This window comes from Bos indicus, chromosome 14 (genome assembly GCF_029378745.1).
Source record: "Bos indicus isolate NIAB-ARS_2022 breed Sahiwal x Tharparkar chromosome 14, NIAB-ARS_B.indTharparkar_mat_pri_1.0, whole genome shotgun sequence".
NCBI lineage: Eukaryota > Metazoa > Chordata > Mammalia > Artiodactyla > Bovidae > Bos > Bos indicus.
This window is the reverse complement of record NC_091773.1, coordinates 8,175,834-8,198,158: the sequence shown is the minus strand read 5'-3', so window position 1 is coordinate 8,198,158 and position 22,325 is coordinate 8,175,834. Positions and strand designations below refer to the sequence as shown.

At 53.0% G+C, this 22,325-nt stretch overlaps 1 protein-coding gene and 1 long non-coding RNA gene across 3 annotated transcripts in view; both read right to left on the bottom strand.

Annotated features, from left to right (window-relative positions):
- Nucleotides 1–12,376, bottom strand: part of NDRG1 (N-myc downstream regulated 1) — a 56,160-nt gene extending 43,784 nt beyond the window's left edge. For both annotated transcript variants that reach the window (XM_019973845.2, XM_070802419.1), the window contains exons 1-2: nt 12,239–12,376; nt 191–271 (exon numbers count right to left, since the gene is read on the bottom strand). In XM_019973845.2, coding sequence (XP_019829404.2) covers nt 191–253 — 63 coding nt within the window. In that variant the 5' untranslated portion in view covers nt 254–271; nt 12,239–12,376. The remainder of the gene's footprint in view (nt 1–190; nt 272–12,238) is intronic.
- A 1,203-nt stretch (nt 12,377–13,579) lies between these two features.
- LOC139186796 (uncharacterized) lies at nt 13,580–18,569 on the bottom strand. Its single transcript, XR_011570405.1, has 3 exons — nt 18,185–18,569; nt 17,672–17,803; nt 13,580–14,097 (listed from the first exon to the last, which is right to left on the bottom strand). It is a non-coding gene; the product is annotated as an uncharacterized lncRNA (long non-coding RNA).
- Nucleotides 18,570–22,325: the final 3,756 nt, after the last annotated feature.

The following is a 22,325-nucleotide window of genomic DNA, read 5'->3' as shown; positions in this document are numbered from 1 at the left end:
GAACTAGAACCTCCTGGCCTTTTGCAACAGGACAAGGTGACCTGTGGAAACCAGGAAGCAGTGGACATGTGCGTATGTGTGCATGTGTATGCACACATGTGTGCATGGATGTGTGTTCCTACTGTGCACACACATATGTCCATATACGAGTGGGGATGGGAGGGGGTGTATCCAGGGCTTCTCCACTCACCTCCCCTTTCTCCACCAAAGGCTTCACCTCGGCGAGGTCCACGTCCTGCAATTCCCGAGACATGTCCTTGATGTCACGTGCCTGCACAGAGACAGAGGCCAGGGGGTCAGCAATTCCGGCTGCTAGGTGTTTCCAGACAGAAGCAAAACTGAGGCCAGGGAGGAAGCCTTCACTCCCCAGACCAGCAGTTTCTACCTCCCGCCCACCACCCCGACCCAGTCTTGCCCCTGGGGATGGAGGGAAGTCTGTTTCCTGGGACAGGAAACTGAGGCTTTTGGACAGCTCAGTCGGTAAAGACTTTGCCTGCAATGTGGAAGACTAGAGTTCAATCCCTGGGTCAGGAAGATCCCCTGGAGGAGGAAATGGCAACCCACTCCAGTATTCTTGCCTGAGAATCCCACGGATAGAAGAGCCTGACAAGGCTACAGTCCATGGGGTCACGAGAGGTAGACACAACTTAGCCACCTAACCACCACGGCACTCAAAACCAGGCCCTGACACCCAGGCCAGGCCCACCCACCACACCAAGGACGGATGTTTTTCTCTGCACTTTAGAAGGAGACCCACGTCGCTGCCACATCCTGAAGTCAGACAGCCCCAGTCAGACAGAAGGTCCCGGAGGCCGGCCATGGGGAGGCATGGCATTAGCTCCCTCCTCTTCATCCCCACACCAGTGAGATATCCCCAACAGAGGGACGGCCACAGAGACAGCCCCATGTTCATCTCTGGGCAGGGTACTCTGCTCCCTGCTAGGGTGGGGTGGGGGGAGCGGGCAGGAGAAGGGACTATCTCAAGCCAAGATGACAGGACGGAGCATTTGGGAAGACTGTGAAAGAAAAAAGATCTTCAAGGCACAAAGCACTTGATGAGCCAGAGCGGGGGCAGGAAAGCAGGGGTCGGGGGCCGGGGTGGGGGCAGAGATCGGTGTGGGCCAGAAGGGGCCCTCCGGGGTCTGATGCCGGGCCAGCTGCAGGAGAACCACAAGAGCAAGACGGAGTGGAGTTCCAGCAGTGGAAATGCCACCGTAACTGACCTCCCTGGGGACCGAGGCTTGGGGGGTGACAGGTCCTGAGCACAGTCCCTCCTGGGGGGCTCAATCAGGGACCTGGAAGCATCAGTATTTCTTCTTAGGGGTGAAGAGTCAAGCTGAGAGTCTGAAGCTCCCCACGCCCAGTATTGGGGTGAGGTGTAATGAGCTCAGAAGGAGGGGTAGGTGCTACAGGCAGAGCTGAAGAGATGGGAGTGAAGGAGTAAGTGACAGGAGACCAGGGCCCCCCGCCAGGTCACAGACCCAGACATTCTGAATCAGGAATTGGGTGAAAACATGCTGGTTTCCAGAGTGGGGACCTCGCCCCAAACTCTTCATGGCTCCACAGATGTAATAGCCAGACAGAGAGCACAGGTCTCTGAACGTCTCAATTTCAGCTCCTCTGAGGACCCAGCTCCCTGAACCCAGAGGAACCCTCCTTGTAAAACACCTCTCAGGGGTCAGCGGGCGACAGAGCGGGGCCGCCCCACACGTTCCCCCCACGCCAGCACGTGGTGCTCTGTGGGCAGATCCCCTGGGACGCTCTGGTCTAGGACCCCAGTAGATAACCAGCCCCACAAGAATGCCTTTATGCAGCCTCTGGAGTCTAGGCTCCAGAACATTCCGAAAACAAAGTCGGTTTTATATTTGCGAGGATTCCTGGGCGGCTGCCAGCTCGGAGGCAGGAGGCATGAAAAGCCAAGGTCTGCCGGCCTTGCTAACTCAGCGTGTTCACGGTCCCGAGACCCTGGCCATGGGACACCTCGCCTACACAGGCCAGGGAGCATTCCAGAAGCTCACGGCTCTGGCAACGCTAAGAGCTTGTCACAGGGGCTCCTTCAGAACCCAGGGGTGAAGTCAGGGTCTCTGGCTATCCCTGGGCTTCCGTCCCCACCTGCCAGCTCTCCAGGACAGGTAGGTAGCCTACCTGGCTCATTCCCTTCCCTCCCTGTAGCCCCTAGCATCACAACAGACAGAATGAACAGACAGATGCACAGCTTTTATGCAGCTTCACAGCAACTGATCACTCAGTCGTGTCCGACTCCTGCAATCCCATGGACTGTCACCTGCCAGGTTCCCCTGTCCCTGGAATTCTCCAGGCAAGAATATAGGAGCGGGTTGCCCCTTCCTCCTCCAGGGGGATCTTCCCAACCCAGAGATCGAACCTACATCTCGTGCGTCTCCCGTGGTGGCAGGCAGATGCTTTACCACTGCGCCACCTGGGAGACCCATGTTTCTGTCTACATTCGCTCTTACGTGGCTTAGTAAACCACAGGAGTGAAACGCCTCGAAAACAGGTCCACGTGTATTTCAGGCTGCAGCTCAGCCCAGCGTGGTCAGGTCTCCTTGGCTGGCTTGACTCCAGTGTGATCCCATTGGAGGATCAGCCTTCACCTGCCCTCTCACCCTCCCTCAGAACCAGAAAGAGTTCAGGTCCAGCTTTCCTGGCTTTCCAAACATGCTCCCAGAGAAATCCCTTTACCCCACACCTTCTTTTCCTCCTAGAACTCAGCTTCCCAGACCCCAGGAGACAGTGGCTTGAAAACTGGTGAATCCCCCTTAAACATCAGTATTTGAGAACTGCTCCTTTTTTGGAAGCTGGAGGAGGCCTCAGGGAGCCCCACCCTTCATGTGCTCAGGGCCCTGGGGAGACTCAGAAAGGAGCTCACAGAGGACTATCACAGTGTTTGTCCAGACGAGGGTGCTTCTGTCCCCCACATCTGGCAAGGTCCGGAGACATTCTTGATCGGCACGACTGGGAGATGCTACTAGCATCCAGCTGATGTAGACCAGGGAGGCTGCTGACCACCCCACGGGGGCACAGGGCACCCCCACAGCAGAATTATCTGGCCCCAGGAGTGAAGCGGCTGAAATGCCCTGGGCCCAGACCAAGCAGCCAGTGAGAACCCCAGGGCTCTGAAGTCTGCAGGGAGACCAGATAAAGCAGAGAACACTCCAGGTTCTCCTCGTTCCCGGGGGGGTGGGGGTGGGTAGGAGGTGCCGTTCCCGCAGGCCCGGGGCAGCCTGTAGCTCATAACTGTAACTGGACACGTCCCGACAAGTGAGTTCAGCCAGGACCTCCAGCCAGGTCACCGCCTGCGATTCCCAAGACCACACAAACAGGCTGTAGAAGGTGCACCTTGAGCCCCGGGCCCCCACACCCCCTACCCCCTTCTCTGAGCTAGGGTGCTCTCAGTCCATCTCGGCAGACTTAGGCCCCTTGAGGCCAGCCCTTAACCCCGTCTCTGTTGCATCCATCAATAAACATTGCAAACTTTTGTCTCAGAAGCTGGGGGTCTAAAGGAAACCTTATAAGGAAGTTCAATATATAAAACTGTTTTTGAGAAGAAAGCTGACACCTTTTAAATGAAGCCAGGGACACCTCGTGTTCCCCATCCCTATCGTCTGCCCCCCACGAGGCAAGACCAGCCCTCAGAGCCCTTCTGAGTTCCAGGAAGCATGTGCAGTAGGAAGGTTTACTCGGAGGTGGTTTTCCTGCACAGCAGTTGTATGTGCAGACACTGAGTGGATCAAGAAAGGACTTATCACAGCTCTGTGGTGAGACCCGACTATGTGACAAGTCAGGCATAGACAGGAGGTGACCTGGTTTGGGTGCCAGGGCTGGTGCCCTGCCCCGTCCCCTTCAGGCTCCACTGAGAGGGTGCCCACACCTGGGGTCACCCCCCGCAGCCAACCTGCAGCCCCACTGGGCTCAACAAGCTCTCTCCCTGGGTTTGAGGCCAAGCGCCGGATGCCAAGCCTGCCCTTCTCCACCGCCTCCTGCAAAGTCCCAGAGCAGGACGTAGGGCTGCAGAGGCCCAGGCAACCCTGCAGGGGCGGAGGGTTGCAGGTGGCAGTTCTGAAGGGGGCCAGGCCGCACCGGGCAGGGTGGTGGGAGCCTGGGTGTCTGACTCCAGCCCCCTATGCCATCCTGTAGGGTGGGCTCTGTCTCAGCACAGAGGGAAGCCACTCCACACAGGAAATGAGGTCTCCTGCCAAAATCCCACTCAGTGCACACAGCAGAGCTCCCGGTCACAACACCAGCTGCCAGACTGGTTTATACCACTTCTTCCTTTCCCACCTGCCTGCCCAGAAGGAATTCTGAGAAAATCAATATTGCAGAAGTGAAAGGCAGCCAGGAGTTAGTGGGGAGGCGGGGGGAGATCTGAGGGTCATACCTGAACATTACCATTGATTGGCTCTGCGATCTAACCTCTGAGCCTCAGTCTGCTCATCTGTAAAATGGGCATAACAACTCCTGCTCCCAGAGAGTAGTGGGAGGCCTTCAATGCAACCATGGCACACAGAATCGGGCAAATAACTGCCTCATTAATCAGTGCACTTCCCTGGTTGCCTCAGAGACCCAGGGCCATCTGTGGGGACACGGTCTGTATTTTAAACATTCTTAGTCCCCGAGTGGCCCAGCAAGGAGAGGACACAGAAAAAAGGTCCAGCAGGTGTCACATGGGTTTCCAGCAATCAGACCCAATGCGCCACCACTCGGGTCAATGAGTAACAAAGGCCCAAGGGGCAGGGGCAGGTGGGGGGGGGGGGGCGGCGCAGGCAAATACCTTTCCAGTTCAACGGACCCAGGAGCCAGTCAGCAATGAGCTGAACTCCATGGGTTCCAGCAAAGCCAAGACTGAGATTTGCTCGGAGGAGCGAAGAAGGTGACCTCGGGGACTGGGAAGGCAGTGAGCGAAGGCATCTCAGGCCGTGAGGCCACGTGAGAGCTGTTAGCCAGTCACCCTGAGAGCAAGGGGACGGACAGCGCCTGGGATTCTCACAAGCCCTGATGGAGCAGCGGGAACACTGTTTAGGAGCTGGCGCGTGGGAAACCTGCCCCTCCCGCCACATGACTGTTCCCAAGCCATTCATCCCCTCCCTGGGCCTCGGCTTCCCATCTACAAATATGTGGCAAGTGTTCTACAGACACCGTTGTTGTTTAGTCGCTAAGTCGTGCCAGCTCTTTGTGACCTGCCAGACTCCTCTGTCCATGGAATTCTCCAGACAAGAATACCGGAGCAGGTTGCCATTTCCTTCCCCAGAGGATCTTCCTGACCCAGGGATCGAACCTGTGTCTCCTGCCAACTGGATTCTTTACTGCTCAGCCACCTGAGAAGCCCTCTATGCACATCACATAGTCCCCAAAACTCAGGACGGATGGGAGCCCAAGCAGGAAGGTGCTACATGCAGACAAAAGGGAGGTGCCCCCTGGGGTGCTATGAGGGCCTCTTGCAGCATGGCTCCGCTCAGGTCATCTGTCCTGGGAACCTGGAGGACCCTCTTCTCCCAGCCGGGACCTCCTCCTCGTCCCTAAGACTGGAGTCCTCCACCAGCTCTGGCATTCCTCCAACAAGCCACCTGGAGGGGGCATTTGCCCTTCCTCTTTGGCAAATTCTGCTGGGCCCCTAAAGTCCCTTCGAGGCGGGGGCGGGGGGCGTCAAGCACAGAAACACCCAGAGACTTCTCCTGTGTGGATCAGCTGGCGGAGTCACGTGTTTCTCTCTCCACCATACACAGCCCCCTTGAGTTACCACCAGAGGCCCAGGCTGCGAGCAAAGTCCACATCTTAGACATTCTCCCTTCACAACACATAGAAGGGATCCGCCATATTCAATACTTCAGAAAAAAGCTTCATTGCATTATTCTGTTTGTTCCTGGAGGAGGTCCCTGGGAGAATGTGGATTGGATCACCTCAGCTTACGAGTGGGTAATCTGAGGCTCAAACGCCAAGGCCTGTGTGACTTCCTAAAGGCCTAGACTCCATCCTTTGGAGTGAGTGCAGGTGGGCAGGGCAGGGACAGGCAGACCACAGCCTCCCAGAGTCCTCCAGTGAAGCAGAGAGAGAGGGGAACCAGGAACAACTGTTGATAAACTTGCATCGATTGTTACTGTCAGCCACTGGCCCAGATTTTGTCCCCTCCAGAACACGCCTGGTTTCCAAGCCACGTGAAAGCGGTGTTTTTTTCCAGCACACTGGGCTCTTTATAGAACAAAATTTAAAAGGCGGGCAGGGGATCAATGGATGCTGCTGATGTTCGCCATAACATCCTCTCTGAGTACAGTCAACTCCAGAAGGTTTGAGAGAACAGTGCCCCGTCTGCATTAACCTCCAGAAAGGCAGCCTTGGGGTATGCCCTGCCTCCCCGCACCTTGCTATGGACATGTCCTTTGGTCTTTTCTTTGCCAAAGAGATTCTGAAATCAAGCTACCAGGCAGTCCACGGGTTCTCGTGATGTTTTCTGGACCTTCTGAAACCTAAGCCTTCGAGGAGGGTGAAGAAGCTGATGGCCTCTCAATGTTTTTCTTATGTAATCAACCTAGTAAACAATAATGGCCGGACTCACTGGACCTTCTAGAAAGTTCCCCAGTTGAGGGGAAGGGAGATAGAAAACAGGGCTTTCAAAAGTCTATAAAATGAAAAAAGACGATCAGACAATCAGAATTCCTTCAAGAGGCCCTGGGTGCTTCTGCTTGGAGGCTGAACCTCAGCAGCATCCAACAGACTGTCTGATATTGAAAGACTAAAAAAGAAATCACTAAAGAGAATGCACCCCCCAGCTGCATCCATTCCCTGGGTACCAGGCTGGAGACCAAAGGCAACTTCTCTGTTTTGGGCCAGAGCACAGAACTAGCAAGAAAGTCTGGGACACAATAGCAGGAAGAGGGAGGGGCCCACACGTGGTCCTCACCCCACCCGCTGCTCCACAGCACGACCCAGGACCTTCCTGTCGGTTCTCCATGGAGGTCTGGCAGCCCAGCCACCTGTCTGGCAGAGAGAAGACCAGACAGTCTGCGGGGACGCGCAGGATAACGGAAGTCTAAAGGAGGATGCTGGGTGGGTGAGAGGCTTTTTCTGTGAATCTGCAAGACAAACACGAGCAGCACTGGAAGGTCTGTGAGATAATGTGTGGAAAGCACACAGACGGAGCCAGCGTTAGCATGGGACGTGGAGGCAGATTCCTCCTACACAACCCTTCGTCCCTGAGATGGGACAACTGCCACACTGAAAGAATCTTTCCCCGAATTGGTCTTGCTGCTCTTACCCTCTGGATGACCTTCCGATCTTTCCTACACAACAGGGCCCACGGTTATTTCCTTAGTAAATGGAGGTATCCTTTGGACCAACATTGCTTCCCTGGTGGCTCAGACAGTATAGAATCTGCCTGCAATGCAGGAGACCTGAGTTCGATCTCTGGGTCGGGAAGATTCCCCGGAGAAGGGAGCGGCCACCCACTCCAGTATTCTTACCTGTAGAATCCGAGGGACAGGGGAGCCTGGTGGACTGCCGTCTATGGGGTCACAAAGAGTTGTACACGACTGAAGCAACTATGCTACTACTACTTGAACCAATATTAACTGATTGCCTACTAAGTGCACTCTCCGGTCTACGGCAAAAGGGTAATTAAGCAGACACAACCCAGAATGATCCAAGAAGGGCACCCAACCCAGTTGGCCTGCCTGGAGGGGGAAGTCAGGGAGGGCTCACTGGAGAAAGCAGGCAAGTTCAATGATTAACAAGAAGAGCAGAGGAGGGGGAGGGTTCCCAGCTAAGAGAGTCCTCAGAATTATCTACCTCTTCGGAATGACTCTCACACTCACATTCAGAGAGAGCTGCCCAGAACCTTCTCAAAGCCAATAGGTGGAGTTGGGGGTAGAGATGGGGGAACAGAATGGAGCCCTGTTCTTCCTTAAAAAAGGTCCCCATCCACCTCTTTAAGCAGAGCAGTACATGGGCATATCGTTCATAGGTACAGAGCTTTCCACAGGTTTAAGGAGGAAAAAAAAATTTTATAAAACAAAAGATGAATCCCCCAGACTGCTAAGGAGTCCCACTTCCTAGCCCCTCAGTTGGAGGAACGCCTCTGCTGGACTGGAAATGCCTGGAGACGGTGCCCAGGTGGGCAGGTCTTCGGTAAATATACGGTATGAAGTTCAGGACTGGGTGGAAGAGAAACCTGTGTGTGGATCCACACTCTGTAATCAGGTCTATTTGGCAGCGCCAAGTCAGGGTGCCAGGGTTGCCAGGTCTCTTCTCACAGGGCGTCTGCTCTGGAGCAGTGGGGTCCGCATACTGGCAATCACACTCCTCCGGCACACCCTGCTCCAACAAGCCTGGACTGGCGCAGCAGGGGTCAAGCGAGCGTCCAGGAAATTGACCTCCGCCGGGTCCGCAGCAGAGACGGCCAACCTGCCTGTGTCTGTCTCCAAACTTAAAGAGAAAGAAAGGGCAGGGCTGGGCCCAGACTGAGATCAGGGAGTCAGGAAGGGCTTCCTGAAATGAAGCCAAGAAACCAAGTCCAGGTTCCAAAGATGGATAGAGGAGGGCCTGGGCAGCCTCAAAGGATAATGCTGCAGGGAATGGTCCACGGTGGCCCACCGGGAACGGAGCCCCATCACTTGATTCTGGACCAGCAAGGGACCTGCTCAAGCCTCAGTCTTCTGATCTGAGAAATAGCAAGGATGTCTCCTGTCTCAAAGGAACAAGGAGATGCCTTGAAATCACAAGGCACTTTAACCAAATAAAAGCTATTTACTCCAGACCCTGGAGATATGAGGAACGTGGCCCCCCTCTTTCTTTTGCTCTCCCCCAGCCATCATTCTGGAGCAAATATCCTCCTCTCTGGCAGTACACTCTAGCCCAATCCAGCCCAGAAAGCACTGAAACAATGCAGATCCCTCGCCCATCCCAGACCTACCAGGCCTGGAAATCTGCATTTCAGACAAAGTTCCATTATATTTTTATGCAATCTGCATAAGCCTAGCTTTCTGTAAAAACTTCAAGAAGCAAAACATGAATCCAGCATTTGCAGGCCTTCCCCAGGCAATGCCTTGAGAATGCCATTGGTGGAAATGATTGACCGCAAGTTCCCTCACCGTGGCCTCATGGGCAAGTACTGTCCTCAACTCTTGCCGTAGATTAACTCAATTAATATTTACACGTCCCGGTGAGACAGTATCTGTTACTCTCATTTTTCAGAGTGGGAAACTGAGGCCAGAGCTCTGGCTGGCCTCTCTGCTCTTCTCACTCAAGCCTTTTTGCAGTCACCCCAACGTGTCATTTTGAAAAAAGAACAAAGGCTTTCAGGTCTGATGCTCTGGGTTCTCAGCCTGCCCCTCCCACTTCCAGTCACATAGCCCACAAGCAAGTCCCTTAAACATTCCTGGCCTTGGTTTTCCCATCCAATCAATGGAGCCAAGACAGCACAGGGAGAGCTCTCGTGAGGATGAGAGGGGCTGTGGGATATAGCTGCTGATTCGGAGAGAGAGAAAGGTCCTGTCCCTTCCCAGCCCCCTCTGCCTGAGTCAGGGCCCCTCCCTGCTAGAATCTTAGATGCTGAGTCATCATCCTGGCTTCCCTTCTGAAGCACAGGGCCTTTTGAGTCACGCTTTGGATAGGATTCTCTGGATCCCAAGGAAGAACTGCAGCTTCAGGCCATCAGAAAAACACAATGAGATCTTTCTTCCCCATCTGTGCTGAGGCCGCTCAGGCCAGGAGATTTCAGTGCGCTGAGGGCAGGGGATGTGTGTGTCTGGGGGGCAGGGCGGGGAGGGCTTTGTTCACATCTGGGGTCCAGCCTGGGCAGCCCAAATCTGGGCCACCACCACTCAGCAGGGCTGCAGCCCTTTCTCACTACGCTGATTCTGCTTCTGTCTCAGGAACTCCTGATTCAGACTGAAAATCAACTGACCCATCAATCACCCACATTGTCTGGAAAGTTTCCCCGCCAGAAACTCAGTGAGGATCCAACTCATTTTCTGACGGCAGAAAATACATCTCTCAAGACGGAGATTCCCTGTTCACCACCTTCCATCACAGCCGGGAAACTCAGGCTGACTTCCAGGCTTGGCTTCTCCTCGGCAAGTCATTCCCTGCCTTTGGGTCCCAGTTTCCATCTGTAAACTGGGCAGAAGTTGGACCAGGAACTTGTGTGAATTTTTAATTTCTCCAAATTATTAAACCAACAGATAGCAAGCCTGGATTTGCTTCTCAGGAAAAGAGACCCCAAAAGATTCTCCAAGGTCTCCCTGGAAAGCGCAGTCACATGCTATCACCAAAAATTTAACTGCCTGTGGGATCACAGAGGAATGGGGCCTTTCAGTTGATTCAGTGTCTGTATTTGATCTCCTCCCAAAGGCCTGGCCCTGGGCCAGGTGCCAGGTGCCAAAGCGAGGCAGGCGAGGCCTTCCTTCTCGCTCTGAGAGGAGTGAAAATGATGAGAGACAAAGTGCCACAGAGCTACCAAGTCCCGGGTCTGGGGATATCCGGCTTCGCTCCTGACTCCAGAGCACTGTCCCTTTAAAGGTATCCTATCACTTCCTGACCACTCCTGTGTCCCCTCCTCCCCTGACCCCCACCCTGAGTCACCCCAACAGTTACAACCACAGAGGGTTGGGGTCTGCACCCTTGTCTGCATTTCTGCCCTGGCTGGGGAACCTCTTGAAGCCAGGTGCAGTGGGTTGCACTCTCTGTACCTTGCTTATTTCAGTTCACCTTTGTGAAACTCAGTCAAGATTCCAGCATTTCTATCCAGGAGGAAGCTGGGCTGGAAGGTCTGCCTTGGGACTGCATTTTTCACGGCAAGAACACACTCTGTGTTTAGATATTCTGTTCTTTAGGAGGTGAAGTATGGCTGATGGCTAAAGCCCTCCTGCCTGGCCACTGGCTGAACTCTCTCTGAATCTTTCATCTTTCCCAGTAACTCAAAGGAACCAAACAAACTCAAGTGCCCAGGACATTTGGGAAGAAGAGATGGTCTGGGCACAAGACAATCGCGCCCTCCCCAACTAGGTTTGCCTCCCCTACCAGCTGCCGGGCACCTCCCCCACACAAGCCACAAGTCGGTGCTGCCCCAGACCTAGAGGGATGTCTGACAGCAGAGGCGACAGGCGGGCGAGTGGGGGAGGTGGAGCGGAGCAAGGCAAATAGCCACTAAATCCCAGCTTCAGCCACTAATGCGACCCAAGCGGTGACAGCGCGTTTCCCCCGGAGCCCACCACGCGACCCAAGCGGTGACAGCGCGTTTCCCCCGGAGCCCACCACGGTGCACACGCCCTGACCCCGGCTGAATCCGAGACCGCGGCGTATCTCCCAGGAAGGGCCGAGCAAATCCAGCTGTTATCCTCCCCTCGGAGGGCAGGAGAGAGCAGGGAAGCTGGGGAGAGTGGGCGGAGGCGAAAATGACGCCACTCGAAGCCCCAGCCAGCGCAGAGCGGCCAGATGCCACACGACCCCTCTGGTCCAGGCCACCGCTTACGCGCCGCCACAGCGCCCACCCCGGGCCACCTCGGGGGGCGACCCTGCCCAGCAATGCTCGCCAACCCTCGCTCCCGCGCGTGTCACACGGGCTGGAACACTAGGACCCTTCCCCAACACACACACGCGCGCGCGCACACACACACATGCGTGCTCCACCCCGACTTCCAGGCTGAATGGGCCCCCGCCCCTCAGACACACACTGGTTGGGGGCAGAGTATGGGAAGCAGACACACCCACGTCCCCTTCTCGAGCCTCGTCCCTAGCGCCGCTCACCCCTAGCCATCTCCTTTCTACAGGCGCACTCAATCCTTCCTTCCCCAGACACCCCACTCCAGGGACACACCCCACCTCCACCCTCAAACACACACACACTCCTGGTCTCGCCTCCTCCCACGTCCAGCGCGCCCTCCAGCCTGGGGCGCCCGTGTGAGTCCGGAGGGCCTTGGGAAGCAGCGATCAAGGTATTGGGGGCTCTCCACCCCCTACCCCGATCCTCAGGATCCCACTTCCTCAGCTAGGGGAAAGGTGAACCCGGACCTTTTTTTCCCTCTTGAGGCCGAATCAAACACCCCCACTCCAGTAGTGCTCGCACCCCCAAAGCCCCTCCTGGCGCTCACCCACGGGCCACCGAGAGACCGAGCACTTGCAGCTCCGGGAGTAGGGGAGGTCTGGCCACAAAGGGCGGTCCAGCAGAGGCAGGAGCACCCATAGGCGACCGATCCCACCCCTCCTGGCGCGAAGAGGGCGTGGGGCTTACCTAAGGACGAGGGAGAAAAGCGAAAAGGACCCGGAGCTAGGCTGCAGGCGCCCAGAGGGAGCGAGGAGAGAGGCAAAGAGAGGAGTGCGCTCCACAGCCAGAGCTGGGAGCCAGGCGAGGTTTGTTTATGCCCGGGAGGAAGGCGATTTTATAGGCGCCGCGGCCCCGCCCCCCGCGCCTCGCCCCGCCCCCCCCTCCGGGCTCCCTCGCCGATCCCTCCTCCCGGGAGCTCCTCCCACTCCCTTGGGCGCGCCTGGCTCTGCTGGGGCAGCGCGCGGGGGATGCTGTTGCGCAAGCCCGCGTGGAGGCGAGGCGGGGAGCGGCCCTCCGGGTCCCGGCGGCCGTTCCGCAGCGCTGTCCCTTTCCTCGTCCGGAAGGCCGGGGCCTGGACGTGTGCAGCGGGCGTGTGTGCACTGGGGATCCATTTGGGCGCGGGTGCGTGTGCTTGGGCGCGCTCGCGCGTGTGCGTGTGGACTTCCGTGTGTCTCCGTGTGACCGAGTGGCCCCCGTCTCCATCTCAGAGTTTCTTCTTCCGAGTACCCTTGCGCCACGCCTGGACTTCCCTTAGGAGCGACTCCGGGTCTTAGATCCCAAGTCCCGAATAAGCTGCCTCCTTAACTTATTGGAGACCTGCTCCCTGCGATTCTCGCCCCATGACCCTTCCTTGTTGCATCAGCTTTACGTTGAAACCCAGACTCTCGCTTAATCGCGTCCATCTTGCTCAGCCAGTCCTTGGGCACTCTCACCCAACCCCGGTTCCCTAGTTCGAAGCCCACCTGCCCTTTCCCACCCTGCGTCCTTCTCCCCGCCCCCAGAACCCTGGCAGGAAAGGAAGGCTCTCGCTCCTTCCTCGCCCGGTTCCCAGAACTTGTACTGAGCACCCTTTCCGCGTTTAGCCGCCTTGTCTACTGTCTGGTTTGTGACTCCGTGTTCCCAACGCGCTCTGCTTATCAATATCCCCCGCGGAACTTTTTTTTAAGAAGGTACGGGCCAGGGCTCCATCCCAGGTCGGTTTGATCAGAATCTCAGGGAGTGCAGCCCAAGCGTCTTTTAAGAGCTTCCCAGATGGTTCTAATGTGCAACCCGGGTGAGACTCACTGCACCTGCACCGGGAGAATATTATTTTATGGGTGAAGGAAGACCCTACCGTTGTCCCCAGGCCCCTTGCCCAGACTTGTGTTTGCTTGCATCTGCGCTCCTCCTCCAGCCCTCTGCCTGATGGTGGTAAACCTCTTCCCTCCACCAGCCCAGGTTTTGCTCAAGATAGGGCCCTGGTTCTCCTCTGTGCAGCCCACTGGCCTCCAGGAGTCCTGGTATTTACCTATTACGTCATTCCACAAATATTTATTGAGCCACTGCTTTGAGCCAAGTTCTGCATTCAGCTGCTGGGGAAAAGGACTGAAAAGCTGAGGAGCGCCAAGATTCAGTTTCCCCATTCACCCAAAGAGAAGGTTAAGCTGGGCTCATTTCTTGGGTAACTGGATTGAGCACCTGCTCAGCCTCTGTTATATACACTGGGGGCATGGTAATGAACAAAATTAGGCCAGCTTTCTTTTACTGCACTTACACACATCCATTTCCCCTTACCTCCCCTATTTCGATTCTCAACATTTACTGAGCTGCTCTGTTTATTACCTGGCAAAAGATATAGAGGCTCAAGTTCAAAAGTGGAGTAGGCCACTACTTCCTCAATAAAAAATGGGAGCCCTGGCGTGTGGACTGGAGAGGGCACTTTGCCAGAAGAAGCCACTTCCACCCCTTTGAGGACGACTTGCGGGGTGGAGCACTCAGGGCGGTCCAGACCTGCAGCAGGCTCTGTCCAATGGCAGACGAGTCTTCTGCTTAGGAACTCAAGCCTTCTGGAAAACAATGAGCAGAGAACAAGTGAGTGGATCAGGGAGACAAGATACCAGAGACAAAGAGAGGAGAAAAGAAGAATTCTTCCGGAGTGGGGGATGGGGTGGGGGTGGGTGGGTAGCATTTTCTGTGGCATTCTCCAACCAGGGTGAAAGGAGATCATTGCAGAGTCCAAAGCAGCTCGGAAAAGTTCTGAAGGAGGTGTCGTTTGGATCACAGACTCCGTCTCATGGGTCCAATACAGCCTGTTTTTCCTTCAGTGCTGCAATACTTTGCTGTTTCTGCAATGCTCTGAGTGCCCAGATGAAGCCGTTTTCCTGCATCCACTTGCAGGAAGGAAGGACTCGGGGGCAACCCTGGATGGGCACCGGGGTAGAAGGTGCTCCCCCTGTGAAGTGGCCCCAGGGCACTGAGAGCTTCCTGCACCGCTGGTCCCCCAGCCCAGGTCAGCTGAGACAGCAGAAGCTCTGAGCCAAACGTGGGTGCAACTGTGTTGAACCATTTAAATTATTTCTCTTTCTCGCTGGTCAGCAACAGAATTAGATTTGCTTAGTGAATGCACACGTGATGCAGATCCATCACCAAATCAGATCGGATTTTCAGGACTAATGTCCCTGGAAATTTCTAGTTAGCAGCATGGACACCTTTTTTTTCATAGACTGTTCTCACTAGAAGGACCAGAGGCATCATCCATTCCCAGGCTCTGTCTTGGATTCATGGGAACTTGGGGCTGAGAGAGAGTACTTGGGAAGAATGCTTGATTTCACCACATGGGTGCTGTGGTCCCTCGGGCAGTTAACCTACATGTCTTGACATTCATCATGAGAGTGGAGAAGATGGGTAAGAGAAGCCGCTGGACCTTCTGGCCACGGTGTGTGAGTCCCCTGATGCGGTTCCATGTTTTTTAATGTGAAAAAGAGTCCCTGAAAAGCTAGCATCCCTTCTTTCTAGTATTGGGCTCCCCTCCATATCTCCCTCTCTTGTCAATCAGTCTAATCTACAAGTACACATTCACAACAATCTATGACCCATCCTAATAATCATCTCTTACCCCAAGTTCCCCTCCAGTTACTATGTAGCCTCTTCCTCCCCAAACTTCTCTAAATAGATGCCCATCCACATCCTCCACTTCCTCATCTCCCCTTCCTTTAACTTTTAGCATTTAATTTACCAAGTTCCTCAGGAGTCAGTCCTGGCTTAATAAATCTACAAAGCTCTTTAAGGAAAACAAGTCTTCTTTGCACCCACACACCACCTCCTCGCCCCCCTCCCCTCCTCCCTCTTCTCTCCCCTCTCCCTCTCCCCCCCCCCCCTCCTCTCTCCGTCTCCCTCACCCCACCCCCGCCCCTCCTCCTGGGAAGCTGGGACTTTCATCTCTGCAGATCATTTGTATCTCATCTTTGATCTCACCAGCTTTTGTGGCCCTGGCACGTTCTGTAATTTGCTGCCTCGGCCTCCTCATTGGGAAGTTGTACATAATAACAGAGCTATCTTCTAGGGTCGTTTTAAGAAATACCAGTTAATACACGTAAAGAAAAGAAAGAAAGAAAGAAAGTGAAGTTGCTCAGTCGTGTTCAACTCTTTATGTCCCCAGGGACTGTAGCCTACCAGGTTCCTCCATCCATGGGATTTTCAAGGCAACAGTACTGGAGTGGGTTGCTATTTCCTTCTTCAGGGGATCTTCCTAACCTAGGGATCGAACTCAGGTCTCCTGCATTGTAGGCAGATGCTTTACCATCTGAGCCATCAGGGAAGTCACATAAGGACCTGTGAAACATCCTAGAACAGTGCCTGGCATGTACAAAGTCCTTGATAGAATGTTAGCCATCATGATCACGACCATCATCATCTCATCCCATCTCTCCTGGCATCTTTCAAGGTACCCGATTCATACAGAAAGCCAGTAAACAGTGGTTGAACAAGTGAGCAAAAGCAAGTGCTTCTTCCTGAACTCTCCCTTCTTTCTGCAGCCCTGCTTGGACTTCATGGGGAGGGGAAGGGATCTTTCTGCTTGCTTCGGGAGCCCAAGTAGAAGGATCATATCTGTGGACCTCTGAACCTTTTCCCAGTCCTCTGAGAGCATCCTTGACATGTAATGTCCAGCTGTGAGCAATGGGGAAAATCTGCGAAAGGAAAACAATTTCACAGGCGGTTGGATGTTCGCCTTTGGTTCAGGGTACACAGTAAATCTTCCATTTTTAGTAGGAATGAAGAGGTCTATATAACTTTTGGCCATAATAACCAGTTTCTCTTTGCTCCTGGTTTGTAATGGTTTGTCAGGAGTGCTATAACAACTTACCACCAAAAGAGTGGCTTAAAATAACAGAAATGTATTTTATCTCAGTTTTGGAGGCTGGAGATCTGCCATCAAGGAGTCAGTGGGGTCAGCCTCCCTCTGAAGCCTCCAAGGTGGAATCCTTGCCCTCCTCTCCCAGCTCCTGGTGCTTGCAGGCAAGCCTTGGTATTCCCTGGCCTGCGGTTGCGTCACTCTGATTTATGCCTCCGTCATCGCAGGGCCTTCTTTCCTTGTATCTCTCTCTGTCTCTGTATCTCTCCTCATGGGAACACCAGTCATACAGGCTGAAGGGCCCACCCTAATCCAGTATGACCCCTCTGAACCTCACTGATTATATCTGCAAATGTAATCATCTGCATCTGTATTTCCAAATGAGATCACATTCTGAGGTTCTGGGCTAGAAATTAATTTGGAGAAGGAGTGATGACAGGATTCAACCCAGGGTTTCATTAATATGTGTTTACCAAATATTTTTCGTGCATTTGCACAGAGACCTACTTACTGGCCTGCTCAGGGCCACCCTGATGAAGCTGCTCTCTGATGCTCCAGAGAGAGTTCTCGCCAGGCTTTCCACCAGCCAGCCCACTTCCGTCATCCCTTGCTTGGCTGATATCTTGAATAACCTAAATCATAGGTCCTGCCTAATTAAACCTTTTATTGCTCTTACTGCCTGCCAAGTTCACCACCCCTCCCCAGTGTGGCAACAGAGATGTCCGCTAGCATGTCCAGGCATTTTTCTCCCTCCTTCGACCACTGGGTTACTCACCACTTCCTCTCGAGCAGACCCTCACGTCGGCACCTCTGAACCTTTGGCCAAGCTGTCTTCTCCTTCTAGAAAGCCCTCCCACATTCCCTTCTCTGGAGTTGTCACTCATCTGGGGAAAACATGGATTTAATCTTGAAAGGACCTGCCTGAGAACAAAGCTAGTGTGGAGCAGAACTGAGCACTGGGAGATACTGAGAGCTGAGATATCACCAGGTCGTTCACCTCCAAGTCAGCTTTTCCACGTCCTGCCCCTGAAATCAGGCACCTGGGTATGACTTGCCCTGTCAATAAACGGGAGGGGAAGTGATTTGTGTCACTTCCGGATGGGGACTTTAACAGCCCGCTGGTGATTCATCTCCTATCCCCATCACTCTCAACTCCGGCCACACGGACCATTCCAGATGGTGGAGGGTCCGTCCAACAGAACCCAGAAGGAGGGAACTCAGAGCAGAGTACCCAGCTGACCAAAATCATCATATGACAAGGGGAAAAAATAGACCTTGTTACCACGCACCAATAGGATCCAGAAGGGGGTTGTCATTGCAGCCCAGCACAGTCCATCCTGACCGGGTCATCCTCCGGCAAGGCTACGGTAAACGTCAACTCTTCCAGTAAACCTTTCATGCTCCTCTCCAACCAGATTCATCTTTTTAAAAAATCCAGTACATAGTTATTGAGCATTTAAAATCCATCAGGCACTATGTGAGATGCTAGCGATAAATGGATAAAAATGGCATGACTATATTATTGGAGTTATTAGAAGTGTTGTTAAGGACCCGGGGTCTTAGAAGACTATGTGACCCAAAATCTCACCTACTCTTGAGGTTCTAGAAAAGCCCTCCTGGAAAAGGGATGTTTGAAACTGGCACCCGTTAGACTAGGCATGGATAAGCATGCCGTCACCACCTCCTGCCCCCAGAGCTTTGTGTGTTTCCCTTTCTTGTTATTAGTTAGAAATCTTTAGTGTATATGTGGCATAAATATAATTTCAAATGGCTTAAGCAATAAAGGGGTGGGGCATACTTACGGGCTCACATAGCAGTAATATCCAGAGAGTTAGCTTCAGGAATGGCTGGATCCAGCGCCTGATGTTATCAGATCTCTGCCTCTCCAGCTCTTAGTATCTTCCAGATCAGTTTACTCCATGCTGACTTTGTTCCCAGGTGGGCTGTTTCTGTGTTAGTTCGAAGGCTGTCAGTTAGTTTGAGGTCACTTAGTTAGAGAACTCCTAGTCTGAAGAGGACAGAGCCCTGGGAAACTTCCCTCATTTTCTCTGAGAGGTCATGGGAGCTTTGAGGAGCCCGATGTATGTTTGGCAATCACTTATTCTGAAATCGCTGGCCCTTCATGCTCCACCCACGTTCCTGGCTTGACTGTCTCCACCACCGCCTCCAGCTGCACTTGCCAGCCTAACCTGCCTGTCTGCCCTGCCCATTCTAGCTCCTTTATCCTCTGGGTTTTGCTTGTACCTCTGAGGACAGAGCTTCCTACAAAAAGGGGCAGCAACTTCTCTGAGTTGGGACTAGACCGTCTTGCACAGGACAGGAAAATCTTAAATAATATTTGCTCATTGAATGGAAGAAAAGAGGAAGGAAAGGAAAGAAGGAAGATGATTTGCACTTATGTACAGACAGTTGGCTTAAAACTATTATAACAGAGCTGGACCCTATGGGCCTTCCCAGCACAGACACCCACCCCCCGCCATCCATGTCGACCACCTGCCTCTTGACTGTAGAAAAACTTTAACCAAAGACTAAATTTAATCAGAGAAGTGAGAAAACGCATAAGCAAAGGAAAGCGATCAAACAAGACCAAATAACAGTGTACCCATTAAACAAAGTCAAGGACCTTTAGTTCCTCCTCAAGGGCCATAGATAATACTCTGAGCCATATTCTTTGAGCTGTTTTACAGATATTAAAACTCCCATGAGGTGGAATAAGTTAATTATACTAAGGCTTCCCTGGTAGCTCAGCTGGTAAAGAATCCACAGGCAATGCATTCCTGGGTCAGGAAGATCCCCTGGAGGAAGACTTGGCAACCACTCCAGTATTCTTGCCTGGAGAATCCCCATGGACAAAGGAGCCTGGAGGGCTACAGTCCATGGGATTGCAAAGAGCGACTAGGCACACATTAAGTGACCACAAGCACGTAGACCCCAGACAGGTCAGAACTGGAAGGTTGATGATGTTGACTCTCGGTTACCTCACCACCAACCAATCAGAAGAATGTCCACGAGCTGATCACACACCCACAACCCTCTCCTTGGCACGTAACCCTTTCCTTCTTTTCCTTGTATAATCTCTGAGCAAAATATGGAAAGTGGGGAGTTGATTTTGAGGGGACATGCGTCCACCTTCTCCCCAGGATCGCCAGCTTCTCAGTCAAGCTATCTTTTCTTTTTACCCAACACTTATCTGTCAGTATTGGATTCTTGAGCCAGGAGCAGCCAAACCTCAGTTCAGTAACATGGCCATTCATCATCCAGGTTTAGGAGGTAGGATGGTTCTTTGACATTTCCTAAACTTTAATGTGCTCTTCTTGCTTCTGAGGCTTCAAACAACTGGCAGGATGCTCGCTGGCATCCTGGGTGATCCTTAGGATTGTCTTAGTTGGTGGAGAAGTTACAGCAGGTGTTGCAGGGCCCCCTGGGGGCTCCTTGCTGACCGCTCCCCCCAGCCACCGCCACCTGGGACCAGGTTCAACAAATGCAAAAGGATTTTTGGGGGGCGGCAACCATGCAATTTACTTCCCAGATAGATTAGAGAAGAAATGTCACATGACTTTGCATTCCTTGTGTTAAATTAAGTCTCAGCCAGCCCCCCACCATTGCTGGACCTAGTGGCAAATTATCCTGTTTGGCCCAGTGTTATTGCCATTAGGAACAAGTGTTTACTGCTTTATTTTCACCACTCACAATGCTTTCTGAAAAACCTGAAGGAGTTTTAGGTTCACTCCTTTGCTGGGAGCTTCTCAAAGCACAGCTCAGCACAGCCCTGATTCTTCAGGCATTGTGCCTCACTCTTTCTGGACAGGGACTGAAATTTGCCCTCCACCCAAGCATTCAAGCAACATGTGCCTTTGACCACCACCAGGATCATGTGCAAGAGGAAGGTGCTCTGCAGTGGGCCCGGAGGAATACAGTGTAGGCATTCCCCTTGTGAGCTGCAGGGAACAGGTGTAGGCTTGTACCAGGGAGAGTGGGCTGGACTAGGCTGAGTCAGGTTATTTTCACGGTACAGGGCAGACAAGGCGTAGCTGCCCCGTTCCTAAGCAAAAGGCAAAGGGATATAGTGGGAAAACCCACAAGCCTTTACTTCAATAAAACCCAGCCAGGCTAACCTGAGCAGGTGGACAGGTGTGTACCTCGTATTCTTTCTACAGGGCTTCCCAGGTAGCACTAGTGGTAAAGAGCCCGCCTGCCGATGCAGGAGACGTACGAGACACGGGTTCCATCCCTGAGCAGGAAGATCCCCTGGGGGAGGGCCTGGCAACCCACTCCGGTATTCTTGCCTGGAGAATCCCATGGACAGAGGAGCCTGGCTGGCTGCACTCCATAAGGTCATAAAGAGTCAGACATGACTGAGGGACTTAGCACACACATTCTTTCTACAAGTCCAGAGCACTGGCTTATCAGAGGGAAGAGCACCTGTTCTGTGGGGAGTGTGGGTGCTTTTAGCCCCATTTCACAGATGAGGAAGCTGAGTTCCGGACTGATACCACAAAGCCATCTAACTTGTGGCCCCGGCCTGGGAAAGTGGCCCTGGTGACCTGCAGGCCGAATGATTGCTGGACAGGGAGCTGGTGACCTGAATAGATTGTGTCCAGGGAGGAAGACAGCCAGGAAGTGTCTGGAGAGGAGAAAAAGTGGCTGCCAAGTACCTCCAGCCTCCCAGGGAAGCAAGGGACAGAGCCCCGGAGCCGCGTTGGGTGGTAGCAAGGGTGGAGCTCGAGTTGCTCAGTCTGCCCACAACGGACAAACGAGCCCTCGTTTATATCAAGTCCAAGTGCATGTTTGTGCAGGTAGATGCTGACTCTACCTCGGGCACCTGAGCACCAGCGGCAGTGGACCGTGGCTTAATTCTGAGCCTGTTACAACCCGGGGAAGCTACAGAATGGATGTTACTCCCATAGAAGGAAAAGGTGTTTCAGAAACAAATGTCCCGTGGAAAACTACTAGAAAATTCAAAGAAACTCTAAATGCATACACACATACATGCAACTAACAAAATAAGTTTAGAAAATTTAAGAAAGGAAACCACCATGCAGAAACAATCCCTATTAAGATTTTAGTGGGTGTCCTTCCATTTTACTATGAGTATGTGTGGGTAAATACATGTTTACAAGTGTATGATGATGTGTGTGCATGCTGAGTCACTTCAGTCATGTCTGACTCTTTGCAACCCTATGGATTGTATCCCACCAGGCTCCTCTGTCCATGGGCTTCTCCAGGCAGGAATACTGGAGTGGGTTGCCATGCCCTCCTCCAGGGGATCTTCCCGACCCAGGGATTGACCCACGTCTCCTGTGTCTCTTGCATTGGCAGGCAGGCTCTTTACTACTAGCACCACCTGGGAAGCCTGGTATGATAGTATTTAACTGCAAATAGATATTTTGATGACAGCATTTTAAAATCATCATAGGGAGAAGGGAACAACAGAGGATAAGATGGTTGGATGGCATCACCGACGCGATGGACTTGAGTTTGAGTAAGCTCCAAGAGTTAATGATGAATAGGGAAGCCTGGCATGCTGCAGTCTATGGGGTCGCAAAGAGTCAGACACAACTGAGAAACTGAACTGAACTGATATATATATTTATAACTTGCTTTTTTTTTAAAAGCCATACATGATTAACATCTTTGCATTAAAAAAATCTACCCACACATTAAAAAAATTTTCTTTTTATAAAGTATAACATCATAAAACAGAAAATGCATCAAACACGTGTTTGTGTGTGTGTGTGTATGCTAGTGTGCGCACACTCAGTCATGTCCGACTCTTTGTGTCGCCATGGACTGTGACTCACCAGGCTCCTCTGTCCATGGCATTTTCTAGGCAAGAATACTGAAGTGGGTTGCTATTTCCTACTCCAGGGGGATCTTCCTGACCCAGGGATCAAAACCACATCTCTCGCATCTCCTGCATTAGCAGGCAGATTCTTTACCATT